At 36.0% G+C, this 16,906-nt stretch overlaps 1 protein-coding gene across 2 annotated transcripts in view; it reads left to right on the top strand.

The window, feature by feature from the left end:
* OSBP2_1 (Oxysterol-binding protein 2) overlaps nt 1-16,906 on the top strand; it is a 45,610-nt gene that overhangs the window by 1,534 nt on the left and 27,170 nt on the right. The window contains exons 3-5 of one of the 2 annotated variants that reach the window (XM_051214307.1): nt 2,520-2,576; nt 2,610-3,193; nt 6,543-6,744. In XM_051214307.1, coding sequence (XP_051067465.1) covers nt 2,520-2,576; nt 2,610-3,193; nt 6,543-6,744 — 843 coding nt within the window. Of the gene's footprint in view, nt 1-2,519; nt 3,194-6,542; nt 6,745-16,906 lie in introns of both variants that reach the window. The other variant, XM_051214306.1, reaches the window with a different exon arrangement.

The raw sequence follows: 16,906 nt of genomic DNA, 5'->3' as shown, positions 1-16,906 counted from the left end.
GTATATTTGTTTACATGGAACTTTCACGTTATTTAAGTGAACCTTTACGAGTCTTTTTTAATGAGTTATGCCATATATCGATAGACTTGTTTACCTGTGCCTTAGTCACTTAAACGATAGGAAGAATGCTAGTATTTACAGTTGCCATATACGTCCAGAGTAATTGAACCTCCGTTTAGTTTTACTTGTGTAAATTAACAGTTTCCTCTTAAAACGCTATAGAATTTATAAATGTTGCAATGAATTAGAAAGTATTATTGTTTTTGGGAGCCTTCATGACCTGCCGAAAATGTGAACAAAGCTCGTTTTTAGGAGACAGATTTTTCGAGTTTGAATCAATGGCAAACTGTAGTTAGAATTCTCTACCTCTAGTAGTGTTCATCTAGGCTTTCCACAATACCATGTCTTATTTAACTCTTTTATCATCATATCTTAAGTAATAAGGGCCCTTAATTTTTCGGCGATGGGACTCTTACCACGAGATCCATTTGTCGACAAAGATTGACAAAATACAGTTTTCTGACTTCATTGAGTAGTATTTCAAAGATGCGTCGTACTCAATTTAAATACAAAACACTGCTTCGAGACTAGTCTACATTGTCATAGGGAGTCACATACCAAATGCTCTGGCACGTCCGGGGGTGGGTTGAGTCAGCTCTTCCTCTCTAAATGCTCTCACATGGCTACCTGTATAAAGCCACTCAGGGAAGTCCTACTCGCTGCCTTCTCGCGTTGAGGTTGTTGTTTACGAAATTGAGAGGAAGAAAAGCGAAAGTCCGGAGCTTTAACTGCGTTGGTAGATATGGAGGGTTCATCTAGTGAAGTTGATAGTGTGACTCTAAGTCGATGTTGCACATGCGCTCCAGGATCAATTTTCATGTGTTTAAATAAATGAATAACTAATCTGCTTACTCTCCCACTGATTACAGTTCAGATCAAGTAAAAGATGAAGTTTATGGAAAGCTCTTCACCTTCCTTCAAAATTTGGTTAGTTGTAGTAATAGTAGAAGGTGATTTTAATGCACAAGTAGGTTGGCTAGACGAAACTGAAAGGCGTGTAGAGTGGGTCTAAATGTGCCGTGGCTCAGCGAACAGTTAATGGCGATCATCTACTGCAACTGTGCTCAGATGGTTGTCTATCTCTAGCAAGCACTAACTTCTAGCATAAGGAAAATATTGTCTGACGTGGCGAGCTCCATGATCGGCTCAACGATGAACTTAACTAGACCACATTACCATCAGCCATCTTTGGAAAGGCTTGACAAAAAATTACCACCCATTCTGGAGCACGTGCTCAGGCTGATCGCGCTCTAATGCAATATGTTTTTCCACGTCTTTCTGGAAGTAAAAAGCCTTGGCAAAAATGCCGTTAAAGTTCAGCTCAACAACGACAAGGTCAAGAATATATTTCAGGAACAACTAGATAAGAAGTTAGTCAACTGTGAAAGTGAAACGATTATTGAAAATCTCGCTGTTAGTGAGATTATCTCGGAAAAAGAAACAGGACTATTATTCACTCTCAGTCCAGGCGATTAGACCGATGGGCAAAAGACTTTAGGGAACAGTTCAACTGGTCTTTAGTCACATATCAGTTACCCACTATCTCCAACCTCTCTGAATGGTTAATTGATTTAAGCCCTTCAACTTCTTGTGAGGTCGAAAAGGTCATAGGCAATTTGAACCAAGGGAAGGTAACAAGTCCAGATAGATTAGTTCCGAAAGTCTTTAAGTATGGTGGTCCTGTTTTAGGAGTTAGAGTAACTGAGATCTTAGCTAGAATCTGGGGACTGAACTTAGTCCCATCTAACTGGTCTCAATCGCTGATCTTCCTGGTTTATTGGGAGGGACAAAAGTCCTCTGGTGAAAAACACAGAGTAATCAGTTTGAATAATGAAGAGCAAATCCAAGAAAACTACTCTTGTTTCGGACCTGGACCTTTAACAAGATATTCACAGGTTACTGCCTCTACAACTCTGGGATTTGCTTTGATAATTTGTTTTACTATGATAATGTCGTAACTTGAACCGATGCATGTGTCAGGTTAACGCTATGTATTACTGATGTAGTACTGTTCTAGATAATTGTGCTCTTCATGAATAACAAACAGCCCCCTAATTAATTATAGTATACTAACTAGAGTGCAAACCTTGTTGACAAATATTGGTATTTTAAGACTGGGGCGAAGCATCACTTTATACAACAATTGACTGTGGTTTGTCTTAGGACGAGTGCCATTTTCCTGTTTTAAGTTTGCTTGAAAATCATAGTCATTAGAGACTCAATAACTCTGAGCAACATTTTTATGCTGTTATACGAGACGTACTTGAAAACCATCTCGTTTCCTTACCAACTTCAAACCAAATCACTTTTTTGAATTTGAAGTTTGCTACAACTCCAAGATCATGAAGAATAAAGTTATATATCTTAAGATGTCTAAATCTTGTTACGTCCATCCTTAGTCTTCACCATATCTAATTATTTGTTTTACTCCAAAAATCCTCTTTTTATTAAAAATTTAGAGATTGAGTCAGATTATTCATCATTTAACATACTTCGACCAGACAAAGAGAACAGTTGTAAGCGAAATTCTTTCAGATTTACTCTTAAAGGTCGACCAAAGTTGGATATTAAAACAACCAGTTTTCCAGTTCTACCTCAACCGCTTGCTAACCAATCAATATCACTGAATAGCTGTCAATGTGCTAACCAATCGTGTTCACACGACGGTTTATGTAATTCAACTTTTAGTCAGAAGTTCCGAAGAATAAAGCTCAAGCACGATTTATCGAAATCCGATTCTAGGTGTGTGTCAGATGCTCCAGTATCAAATTCATTTTCTCTCTCTGTGCATGAACCAAATGTTTCTACCAATGACCTCAAGATAAAAAGTGATACAGGAAGACGTTTGTCCCGTCAATATGTCATTTCAATTGAAGACAGCAACCGTTTAGGAATTATAGAGGCTTTGAAGAGACGCCTACATGATCACATTAGTAACATTTGTTCTCAAGTCAGTAATATCGAGTCAATGCTTACATCAGTCTCAAGTGAATTATCCAGTTTGCTGCTGCAGCCACGTTCATTCCCATTGAATTCAGATGATCAATTTTCTGCCTCAGACCTAGAAAGACGGACTACTTCTCTTAAACTTGCCTTACTCGAACATCGTAACGACGCAAAAGAATTTTACGAGGTTAGTTTCTTCCATGATTGTCGTAATAATTTGTTTTTTTCCTATAGTGCATATTTTGAATATTCATGTAGCTTTTCGATGTCTTTTAAAAATCCTTGCTTATCGTTCTCGTTTGACGTGTGATCCATTCTGCCTAAGTCATAAAACTGCGCTTGTCTTTCGAATTATTGTTCAAACGATGCTGACTAGTCACTGTAAAGCAACTCTTATCATTCTGTTGACTATTTGCTATGTGTTAATATTTTACATACATTAATCGTTTGTTTTGTTTAAGGTGTAAAAGATGCAGTTCTGGCAAAATTAAGTAGATTTTCACATAGTGTCACTTCCTTGTTTTTGCAGCCTTTTTACTGTTTAAGTTAAAGAATACTATCTTCAACATTTGAAGTTGGGGAAGTATTTATTTATTTGCTAAAATTTATTGCTTACTGAGCTATGAGGTTTGGTAAAGTTAGAAGTGTGGTTTATACCTTTGGCTGGAAAAAGATTGAGTCAGTAATTGAGTTTTTATCTATTCAGAATACAATGAGAATACTTGGACTCGTTAACTGAAAATCCGTAGATTATTTGCCTAGATTAAGTATTTACTGGTGCTTAGAGACTAGTCTACTTCATGATATACTTTACGAATATCAAGTAAAACGACTGAGCTTGTTTAAAGCTTTTAATCAGTTCTGATAGGAGGACCATTTGACATTTTTAATTCTGTATTAACTGTGGCGACGTTTGAATATCTAACTAATCAAAATTGTACGGCACTTCGTTTTTACCTATCCTTTAGCTATGAAATGTCTTTGGAGATATAATTTTGTGTAATGCGGCAGTGCGGAGTTTGAGCGAAGTGGATGCACTTTTTATTGGATTGTTTTATGTTGTCTATATCTGTCACTCTATATAAACCTGTTAGACAGAAAGACATATAGTAAACATAATGAGATATTGATGGATTTCTGTTTGTGATAATGTTTATCTGTTTTATTGATTGGACATAAATGAACTGACTAACTGTATTTAAAATTAGACTGATACATTAATTTGCATACACTTACTAGATTATATTGTGCATTATAATTTTAATGAAACAATTTTTATTATTTTATAAAGTTCGTAAGATATGTTACTAGTTAGGCTAGACTACTAAGAATGAAAACATAAAGCATCAAATTTAATTCTTTGCGTGAATTCGTTTCATACAAGAAAATATAAGTGGATTGATTCATGAGGCAATGACCAATTGTTAAACTGTATTTTGTATGTAAACTTAAGTGTATTGGGCAATAGTGTAGAGATTGTTGAACATAAAGAATTATATGCCTATTTTAAAAATACAAAGATAGTTCATACTATCATGTTTTGCGTGGTGCAAAGACATAACCAATTAAATTGTTGAATTTCTTACCATTTTGTTAAGAAGTACTGCTTTCTTGATCTACTATTTGTTTTGTTTTGGTAAATATTTATTTGGATCTATATATTTCGATTTTTGTCCTTCATCGAAAATAAAATAACTCGTTTATGCTAACCACTAAATACTTACAATGGTTTATACTGGTGTATGGTTCGAAAGCGAGGAATTAAAACATAACTTCTGTGCCGTTGTATAATATGTTATTGCGGTCGAAAATAAACACCACTACTATTGATTGTTTAGTCAGTTAATTTTGTTTTAATTAATTAATTATTTATTTGAACACATAAATATTGGTACAATAGAGCGCCAATATAAGTGCGCCACACAAAACAATGAGAATTCGGAGAGAAAAAAAGGTAAGGGGCGTAAAAAAAGAGAACAATAACGAAGAGATTGGTGTAGGGTAGTGTGGTAGTAATGAGGGAACGGAAAGGTACAAGGCCCAATCTCACCATTCCTCTTCAACTTTGCCATCGATGACATTCTGGAAACAGCTCTGATGGATGTAAGTAATGGTGGTGTGTATCTGTTGCCTGGAGAAAGACTTCTCGACCTTGAGTATGCGGACGATATTGTCTTACTGTGCGATAATGCCCAAGGCATGCAATCCGCACTTAATCAGTTGACAATCAGTGTCCGTAGGTATGGTATGTGCTTCGCACCTTCGAAGTGCAAAGTACTTCTACAAGACTGGCAGGATTCTAATTCTGTACTCACTCTGGATGGTGAGCAGATAGAAGTAGTCGAAAAGTTCGTGTATCTGGGTAGCTGCATAAGTGCTGGTGGGGGTGTGAGTGATGAGATCAATGCCGGAATAGTGAAAGCCAGAGCGGCTTATGCCAATCTGGGCCATCTTTGGCGCCTTCGTGATGTTAGTCTGGTTGTAAAAGGTCGGATCTACAACGCGTCGGTGAGAGCAGTTTTGCTCTATGCTTGTGAAACCTGGTCTCTCCGAGTTGATGACGTTAGACGACTCTCTGTGTTCGGTCATCGCTGTCTCCGAAGGATTGCTGACATCCAGCGGCAACACCATGTCAGTAATGCAGAGGTTCGGCATCGTGTGTTCGGGCACAGAGACGATAATGCAATTGGTGTCACCATCTTGAAACACCGACTTCGGTTGCTTGGACATGTTCTACGAATGTCGTCCCAGAGATTTCCACGTTGTGCATTATTTGCCGACTCTGGGACTGGTTGGAAGAAGCGGAGAGGTGGTCAGTGCATGACATGGTGTCGTGGCATGAAAGAAAGCTGCAAAGGACTGGCTTGTGTTGGTCCCTCACGACTCCCTGGTTGGGGTCTGAGAGATGGTGCAACACAGTGGCTAGAGACGTTATCAGACATGGCTCAGAATAGAAGCCAGTGACGATCCTGATGTAACCTTCCTTTACTTTCTTCATAAAAGTGGTTGTGTCTCCCTTACCTGAAAGATTTCTTCCGATTGTACCTTTCCGTTCCCTCATTACTACCACACTACCTTACACCAATCTCTTCGTTATTGTTCTCTTTTTTTTACGCCCCTTACCTTTTTTTTCTCTTCGAATTCTCATTGTTTTGTGTGGCGCATATATATTGGCGCTCTATTGTACCAATATTTATGTGCTCAAATAAATAAATAAAATAAATACACTGTACAACTAAAAGTATTTTCCACTGTGTTCGACATTTTCATCAAATATTTTTTTAGCGTTCAACGTTTTATGCACTTCAAGTGATTTCCCTTTCAGTAAAATCTAGTTGGCGACTGATCTAGACGGGAATCCAGAGATCATAATCAAATCTTTTTTGAGTATTCAGTTACTGCTAACGTGTTTTTGACAATCTAATTATTGGTTTAGATTTCTTATATCTACTTATCAAGAGGTTTTTTGAAATTATTGTTTAATTGAGTCATATGTTCATCTAAACACATGTCTGTAATTTCTCTCTGCTTCATAGGCGTCTACTGAAGCGTTGCAGTTCTTAACTGGAACTTATGCTCGATTCAATCGACAACTTGTTTTAGAACAAGAACGTTGTATAACTTTGGAGAGGACCGTTGAACAGTTGGCTAAAGAATTACGTAGTTTGGAAATCCAGTTAAAATATCATATTCCTATGGTTGTTGAAGACAAAAATATGAATCAAATTCAGTCTGAAGGTACTAATTTTTTCACATTATTTGGACTTGTTAACCTCATTTCTTGTTATTTCTCTGAAGTTTACTATAATGCAGTAGCAGCCGAACAGTCTATACATTTGACCTTCAGTTATTTGTGTTGATTTTGAACCTCAATCTTACTTTATGGTTTTGGATAGTTGGATAGCACAACTAACTGTCAAACTTTGCGTGTTTTTATATATGGAACTCTTTCTTGTAAATCGTCCAATCTATAGATGTTCACCAGACTCGTGTTTTACAAGAGGTCAAAGGTATTCTGTTTAGTTTGTTGACTACATGTACTTTAATATAATTCACTAATTACACGCTTATGTAATCTGCTTTAAGCCACATTTGTATGAGATTCAGTGTACTATTTGGCTGCCAAAACTGAGGTAAGTAGAGGGAGTTCAGACCTAAAACTTGAAGGTTGAAAGAGCTGATGTTTTTACCTTTTGATGAGCAACGTTAAGTATAGGACCTAGGTAAATCAAGGTCACTTCTATTATGATTACTTTCTATTGTCCGCTTTTCCTCTGTTTATTTGGATCTGCCTGATAGAGTAACATTTCAAAATAGACCATTTTACATAGTAATTATGTTGATAATTGGATGTAATATGCATATCTTTCCGAGTGGTATTGTGTATACACATATTCATTAGATGTTTACGTTTTACGTGAAAGATGTATTACTTTTTAGTTTGTACAATAGATTCTATTTTCACAATACTTTATTTTAAGCAATATAGTCAATTGACTCCTTTTAATCAGTCTTAATACATATGTTTTCCCTCCTATCTTAATATATATCCCTCTGCAAAAATGTATTTTTTAACTTTGCTAACATTGTTAAACATGAGCTCCAATCGAATTCAATTCCGAGTTTGTTTTCTTCCTCCTTTGAGATACAAAAATGTGATCTTCATATGAATAACATACCAAGTTAAATTATGTAAGAGTATAACAACATGTGATATCAATGCAAAAGTTCATGTATAACCGTGAATGTGAATCTGTTTACAACTGTTATGTTGATATCTTGTTGTATTAAGGCTAGTGACTAACAGTGTCATTTAAAATCTATATTTTCTATCGTGTAAGAGGTTCATGAATACCTATGATGTTCCTCTTAGCACTCGAACGTAGTACTTATTATTTCAAACGCTGAAGAGTGTATCCATCAGACCACTGAATCGTGATGTCTAACTAGTCTGTTCTTCCAATACGTTATTTTATTATTTGTAAGAATTTTCCATTGTTCTGTTGTTCGTATTCATGATTAAATTGACATGTTCTAGATTTCACTATTCACCATTCAAAATGTTAATATGTAAAAGTCAGAGTATAATCCTTTTAAAGAATTCCTACACCAAAGTAGAGTGTTCGGTTCTTGTCCTGAATATCAGCTAAAGAAAAGTTTCAACTCTTATAAATTAAAAAAGGTCTCTTTTTAGTTTTTGCTCTTTGTTGGTGTAAATATTTTTTCTTTCATTCGCACAAATTATTTTCGATTTCTGTCTTTCTATATATAGAATATGGTGACCTAAACAATATCACAATATATCGAGTCTTATGTTGTTCTTATCTTAATCTCCTATGTATTCCAGTCCCGACCGTTGTTGCTACCTTGACGTGGTGGTCGGGCTTGCCTATCGTGATGAAGCAAGCGAGCTATACTGGCTGGAACAACCGTTCCTCAAGGTCCTACCATGTCAGACAGGTCGGTTGAAGAGCGGTAAGCCTAAAAGCAACAAACCCAAGGTCCGAAGGCGAAGTCGTACTGCTGACTGTACAGAGGTGTGACAGCAGTAAGGTGTTTCCTTTAGCCAATCAGCATAACAGCGATGTTGCTTTCATACAAAGAGGGGTGAAGTTGGAAAAGGTCGACCCTAAAAATGCACACCTCGCCTTATCCCACGGATATCCGTCTCCGGTAGTAAGGTCTCAACAAATACGGAGCTAACACGAAAATCACCCATAAAAAGGTCGTGTGTAACCGACCTCAAGCAGTTGTCCCTCGGGCACTGCGGTCACGCTCTCAGGTCACTAAGACCACCTCTAATCCAATTTCCTTTTCAGGTACCTCCAGAACAACCCTTCCACGCTGTGGGAAACCGGGAAATGATAACAGCCCTCATACCTCTAACAGCACTCACGACCACTGACTGACTGACTGATGTATTCCAGTGTATCGGGCAATCAGATTTATCCTGCTTTATTCAGCTGTATATATCACTTTAGTTGACCGTTTTGTGTTATGTCAGAACATTTACTCAAAGTTGTGTGTATTTACATAAATAACCAGTTATGTCTTTTTCCAGTGTTAACGACTGACTTACTAATTGTGATGTCTTGAACACGTTCCGTGAAAAATTATTGTTCTAGTTTCGTTTTAAACAATCAGTGAGGGAACGCTTTTTTAGAGACTCGTAATTTACTTGTTTTACAAATGAGAACTAAAAGTTTGTTGTATCCGAATTTTAAAGACTTTAGTCATTCCAATCAAGTCGGTATATTTGAATGATTTGAATAATTCATTTTCATTTATTGGGTCACAAGTTCGAATTTCGTCCCATCTACTTTTTCGTATGAACTGTTTGGTTGTGTAATTTCTAATCCTCATGCAATAGGTAATTAACTCAAAATGGAATGCACAAACTTTTATTAAGTTTCAATTTCATTCATATTTGCATTACTTTTACTAATACCATATTAGTATGCTTACTACTCGTAGTAATTAATTGGTTCAAGGTTATATAAGAAAATAACATCAAAATTAAGAAAAGATTCTAAAGCTAAAGAAGAATATAAGAAAATGCGCGAAAATTGGTTTAAGAATGATAAATAGATCATTTCAAGCATGATATCAGGTATCGATTGGTGAGCGATGTTGGTTTTGACTTACGTCGACTATTGTTCTCAAACGTTAGTTTCTACTATATTTGGGATTTAAACAGTAATGGTTTCTTCAAGTGCTTCACGTATGACCCGGGGTATCGAAAATTTTCGCTGCATATCAGGATCCTCGCATAACATGTTACGAGAAAGACCTGCTCGCTATTTTCGAATGGTGGAAGTCTACTCACAAAAGTAAATGGGTGTTATTATATAAACATCTCATCTAGCAAACATAAACTGTTAACTTACAGGTTGGGACCAGTGATTCTAAGATTCTAGAGTAACAGATAGTTTTACTTGTTAAAGTGAGTATGAAATACTAGATACTACTTAATTGTCTAGTAAATTATACTCTTAGATTAAATATTTTGAAAGGTATCTGCTAAGAAGAACGCCACTTTTCATTTAAGTGCCTGGTGTGTATCACAAACCTCACATTGACAATGATAATCCGAAGTGAAGAATACTCATAATCTGGCATTTTAATCATTACCATTTTGAACAAGGTCATTCCTATATATATCGTATATCTTTCCATTTTTATTACCACTCTTTCTCACCTCATATCCAATCTTTGTTCTAACTGCCTTGTCATTTCTGTTACTTATCAAGTCTAAATCGTCGTGGTTGATCAAATTGTTTCTTTACAGACTCGACTTTTGATATAGTTATTTAGAAACAATATAATTTGTCTAAACTTTAATTCCTCAACTTTCTAACCCTAATACAGATGTGGTAACACATAGGTTTGGTTAAAACTGATAGGTATCTCATAGACCCATAATTGATATTCAAGTAAACTATTGAGAATTTATTATCCATTTATGAATTCCAAATTCTATTCTATTGCATCAGTCTTGGCATGTCGCGTAATCGGCGTGTGCTACATTAAATTGGTGCATCACTATTCACTTATATGCTTATTAATAATCAATTATGTTGTTCTAAATTGGATTCGTTATTATTGATGAGTAAAGGGAAAATATTTTGATCGGCAGAAGAATATATAAATTTTGCAGATCTCGTTCGACTGCTTAAGGTGATTGTGACCGAGTGATCAGTGCTCGCAAGTATGAATTATTAATGCAATGCCCACTATGAACGGATATCAAAAAGGTTGTACTCCTTGTCAACAAAATATGAGTTGTTTTATACGACAAAAAGCGCACTGCAGTTGATCAGTCTGTTATTGACATATGTGCATACTGTGCATATGCATTTAGTTTAAAACGTAACTATTTGAGCTCCCAAGCTTTCAATGGTAGTCTAACTAAATTTAGCTCGTGATATGGAGTCTATGAAAATTCTGTGGTCTTCACAAAACTTTACACTGGTTGTAAGATACTTATTTTGTAAGTCATAAGCCAACCTGATAAAATTAACTCCTGATTTTCGGATTTGATTCTTACCTGCCCTACCAAAAACTAGATCTTATAGTGATATTTATATACGATCCAACAAATTGTAGTTGGGATGTAGCCAAGAATGAGTTATTCTGTCAGTTGAGTAGTGTTTTAAACAAAACACTGTCAAAGGATTTCATGGTTCTGTGTGGTTCTTAAATGTGCAAACTGTGTGCGTGGACGAAATACAAATTTTCTCTAGGGTGACTGATAATATCTTGAAGGTCACACTTCATGCAATAAAAACAAACTTGTGAAGCTTCTTGTAGATCACAGCCTATTTTTGTCCACTACAAACAAGTAGGGCCCTCTATGCTAGCTGATGTTCTTTTATTGCGACATGATGCTCCAAAATAATCAGTTAGCATTAACTCACACGTATTGTACCTAAAACAAGTAAATCATACAATTGTATTAAGAAAAATGAAGCATCCTCTATTGGTATTGGGAAACTTAAGGCCAAGACCATGGTAAAAATGGAGGTTAGATAAGTTTCTTTTATGTACACAATTCAGCCTTGTTTGTATTTATTTGTTATCAGACTGACTAAAATGGCGATTAGAGTTACTGTCATTATCACTTAATATACTATTTTTATATATATGTTTGTTTATTTTTTTTAAGTGTATGGACTGTTTAAATGATATGAAAACTCCTTAGACTCACAATTGTAATGTAAACCGTTTTAGATGATTGCGCTACTAATATTTGCATTCATAGCGTCATTTATATATCTTTTTAATGTTTGTAATCTAACTCGATATTCAAGTATTTTAAACCACTTAAGAAATTTTTAGATCATACTATATACGTATTCCGAAATGTTTGATACTTGGTGATTTCGTATATATCTAGATGTATGCTTTGATTTTGCATGAATATACTCAGTATATTGTCAACAAAACTTACGCTTCCATTATTTGTTTATGAATGTGTCTATCAAAATAATCTAAGAGCTTCTCTCCTTTATGCGTAGAATTATATATCGTGTTTTGAAGTCGATACTTTATTTTAGCGTAATAGCTTTCAATGGAAATATACTACCAAGCATTAAAGTGTACCATTTCTTGTTTATTGGTGGTTATTTAAGAAAGAATAAAGTTAATTGATATCAAATACAGGTAAATAGCGATTGACTATTTGCTCAATGATTCTAAAATTTCTGCTTTAATAGATTGAGAGGACAAATCAACACGTGCCATCAATCGATGAAATCATTGACTGTTGAACCGAGTTGTGTAGGTGGGCGCAGACTACCGGGTTAGTGCCCTCTCGATTTTTACAGCCAATAGTTAAAGGCTTCGGACAATATGACTCAGAATCGTTCTCAATGGTGCAAGTGCATTTACTCTCTTATTTTACCCTCAAGTTTCTAAATTATCTCATAGTTATTCATGCCATTAATCCATGTTTTATTTTCGAATCATATCTTTTTTGCTTCATTTTTTCTGCTACCACTAATACCATTGCTACTTGTGCTACTCTGTCATCTCATTGTGCTGATGTGTTGTGGCAGCTTGATTCGATGCATATATATGCTAGGGTGTCTACATTGCATTTGACTGTCTGCTTTGGTGAAATATTTCGTTTATATTCAAAATTTCAACAAACTAAAATTGATTACCAATTATATAATAACTATTTAATTAAAGTCAGATGAATTAAGGAATTATGTATTAAAATAATATTTGTAACGAACTTTTGTTCAAATCACCGCTTCAAGGGGTTCGATCTTATTTTATTTGATATTAGGTATTACGTGAGATGTTTCGACACCGCTTACTTATACCAACAACTGTAAACTGTTGATATGCACGTTTTACAGTGAAGAACCAATTTTATGTTTATTCATCAATATATATAATTCTGAAACCGGTTTGAACCCGGTTGCTATCACGAAATCTAGTTCCAAGGTTTTCTTTTGTCAGTAGCTAGTTTCTCAACATTTATAGTCTGTTCATGGTATTGTTATTATTTATTTATTCTAAGAACTAAACCAATCAATAATTATATCCATAAACGGTAGAATGAAAAGAATACCCAGAAAACATCATGAAGTCCTAAAATAAGTCTCATTATCAACGTTACACAGTATCCTTAGATTACCTAGATATTTCAAGTAAATTTAACTGAACTATAAAAACAGTATTGATTTTTGCTATTCAATGAATTGTAAACTAATTTTTGTCATAGTACACCAACTATTTGATTATTTATTGACCCCTTTACTACTAATTTAATAATTCACTCATTTTATACTCCTTTTTAATCTGATCAAGCATGAATTCATATCAGTTCTCAGACATTAGATTACACCTATTGACTGTAGAGGATATAGCTTTTCCGAAAATTATTTATCATGTCAAATGTAATTAGTTTTTACTGAACTGTGTCAGAAGTCTAATAGCGAACCTCTATTGGTATAATTTAATCAGAAAGTTTTTAATTCATGTTTATATGTAGATGTAGTAGAGGTGGGCGTTGACCATGTGAGATCATATTAAATCGTGTTGTGTCGATTTGATTTTTAGTACTTTAATGATTAATTTCATATGATACACTTACTAAATAAAGACATAGTATAAAACCCAATGAAAGAGGTATCTTAGTGTTTTTTATTATTGAAATCTACTTACTATTAAACGGTTCTTAGATTGTAGATTGCATTCTAATATTTCTCATTTGAAATTAGAATATACCGATTTGTTTGTTACTCTAAAAATATTTCATTCAAAATGACAAATGTGGACCACTGGATTCCAACTTAGTTGTTTAAAGATAATGAATATACTCCTCTAAAGACCCGAAACTGTTAGGTTCAATCCATAATGTGGTCTTAAGTTACTCACTGCTAATAATTTCCAAACTAGAATGAAAAAACTTTTCGGTGTACTTTATTTATCAGTTGTCAATACATGATATCCATTTAATTGAATGATTCTCAGAACAATCTCATCTGATTTTTGTTTTGTTATTTGATATTGGAACTGTAATAACGCTTAAGATTTTGCGCAAATCTGTTCGTTAAACTGTACATTAACCTAATCTAATTAAACTAAATGACGAAATCTCAGCACGGATTCGAAAAGTTCGTTTGGCTTTTGCCAACTTACGTCACCTATGGCGAAGGCGAGTTATCCGTCAATCAATTAAACGACGAGTATACTGCGCAGCAGTTCGTTCTGTTTTAATTTACGGCAGCGAAACATTGCCATTAAGAGTAGAAGACACTCGTAAGCTATTAGTATTTGACCACAGATGCCTTAGAAATATTGCTGGCGTCTGCTGGGATCACCGGGAAAATAATAGTGATGTTAGACGCAGGGTATTAGGGAATGGTGGTAAATCAGTTGACGAGGTTGTGAATCATCATCGACTGAGATGGTTAGGCCACGTGTCACGTATGCCTGAACACCGATTACCATGACATGTAATGCTAACCGGTGCTGGGGATGTTTGGAAGAAAGTTAGGGGCGGCCAAACCAAAACGTGGCATCAGTGCTTGAAGACACTAACTTCTGATCTGAGCCATGTTGGTGGATGCAGACTACTCGGTTGGGGTCTGCGTGATTATCGTAACCAATGGTTAGAGACTCTTGGTGACATGGCTCAGAATCGATCACAATGACGTATTTGTATACACTCTTTGACTTCCCTTAAATCGTGAGAATAAAATCACTTCATATCTTTCTTTCTACGAATTAATTCTTTCTTCCTGTACTATATCCTTATATGCAATCTTTCTTTTATTTATTGCCACCATTGACTTAACCACTCCTGTGAATTCGGTGTTCATCTTGTTGTGTTAATGAGGTATGGCAACCTGGACCTATGCACATATGTGCCTGGTCCTACGTTGTAGCTGACTGACTGACTGAAAACGTAATCTGCATCAATGATCGTTTAGTTTAGATTTAATTAGTACGATTAAATAAACTAGAAGGTTATATTCTGGATTGAGATTTTCTCGCCGAATTTAATCCAATTATTATCATAATGTTATGCTTTCGTTACATCATTAACACTTTCAGAAACATAAGAAAGAATGGTTCAACGAAGAGTTCTCTTTTTGTCGAATTCATCTACAGAGCTGTACAATCCCATATATATATATATATATATATATATATATATATATATATATATATATATATTATTATTTTCAGGATGAAGTATATGTATTTGCGTTTGCACAACTTTAGAAATGTATTCGCCTAAAAGAGACCTCTTCGTTGAACCAATCATTCTTATTTTATGTCTCGATGAGTATATCCCGTTTACTTCCGTATACATCATGCAATAAGTTCTTTGTTGCTCCCAAATGCCCTGGTACGACCGAGGGTGAAGAGAGTGCGCTCTCCCTCTCGAAATGCTCCCACATGGACACACGTATACCACCACTATTAGGAAAGTCATACTCACTACCATCTCTCGTCGGGGGTGTTGTTTACGAAATTGGTAGGAGAGAGAGCTTTCTGTAAAAGTCATCTTTCACTTCATCCGGGTTGCAGTGAGTGGGAGCGTAGGCAGAAACGACGAAAAGGCATCGACGTGTGTCCTTATCCTTCCGAGTTCTCACAAAGCCATTTAGCCGAACAGCACATAGGTGATTGTTAACAGGGATCCATTCTAATAGTGTTTGTTCTGCCCTCATACTTAGTGCTATGCCTACACCCACCAGACCACGGGAACTAGCCATCGAGTCACCAGATACACTGAGGGTGTATCTCATCGGCTCTCTGTTTTGAAGAGGTGAGGTCAAGTGAATGACCACACTAGAATCCTGTGTGTGTGTTTCGGAGACACAGCATACATCAATGGTACGAGATTGTAGGGTTTTAGCCAAGGAGGCCTGCTGGCCGATTTGACATAGAGCGTGTACGTTGAAGGCTCCAATGTGTAGTTTGGAGCGAGGTTTCAGTAGATTTGGGGCATTGTTTTGAGCACTAGAATCGTTGGCCACGGTGACACTTGAGGAGGAAGTCAAAATAGTTGAAAGTCGACGTAGGAGGAATGGTAGGAATTGAAGAAGGAGGTTGGTTATGAATACAGTGGTCTTGAGTGCTGTTAGAATTGTACGGGCAGTTATCACTTCCCGGTTTCCCACACTGTGGAAGGGTTCTTCAGGGAGAACCTGAATAGGAAATTGGATTAGAGGTGGTCTTAGGGACGTGAGAGCGTGACCGCAATGCCCCTGTTACAACTGACGAAGTCGGTCACACACGACCATTTTGTGAGTAGTTTTCATGTTTGCTCCGTATTTGTTGAGACCTTACTACCGGAGACGGATATCCGTGTGATGAGGCGAAGTGTGTATTTTTAGGGTCGACCTTTTCTAACCCCACCCCTCTTTGTATGAAAGCAACATCGCTGTTATGCTGATTGGCTAAAGGAAACAACTTACTGCTGTCTCACCTTTGTGCAGTCAGTAGTACGACTTCGCCTTCGGACCTTGTTTTTGCTGCTTTTATTCTTACCGCTCTTCAATCGACCTTTCTGGCTCGGTGGGACCTTGAGAAACGGTTGTTCCAGCCATTATATATCGATTGGTTCATTACGATAGGTAAGTCGGACCACCACGTCAAAGTAGCAGCAACGTTCGTCTCTTCATAGTCAGTTTTTACCGTGTGAATACTTATTGTCTTGTCATATATATTTTATCTAAATTATACTAGTTGATGGATTGATAGTATCCTAGTTTTTTGTTATAAAAACACACTAACTTGTATCAATGTTTAAGCAACATAAGTATTCTCAGTAGTCTTACTCAATGTAATACGTTAGACTAATCTCATAGAAGTTCAATAGAGATAGACGTGTTTCACACTGTTAACTTTAGCCTAAACAGTGTGATATTGG

This window comes from Schistosoma haematobium, chromosome 2 (genome assembly GCF_000699445.3).
Source record: "Schistosoma haematobium chromosome 2, whole genome shotgun sequence".
Taxonomy (NCBI): domain Eukaryota; kingdom Metazoa; phylum Platyhelminthes; class Trematoda; order Strigeidida; family Schistosomatidae; genus Schistosoma; species Schistosoma haematobium.
This window is presented reverse-complemented; position numbering and strand designations above follow the sequence as displayed.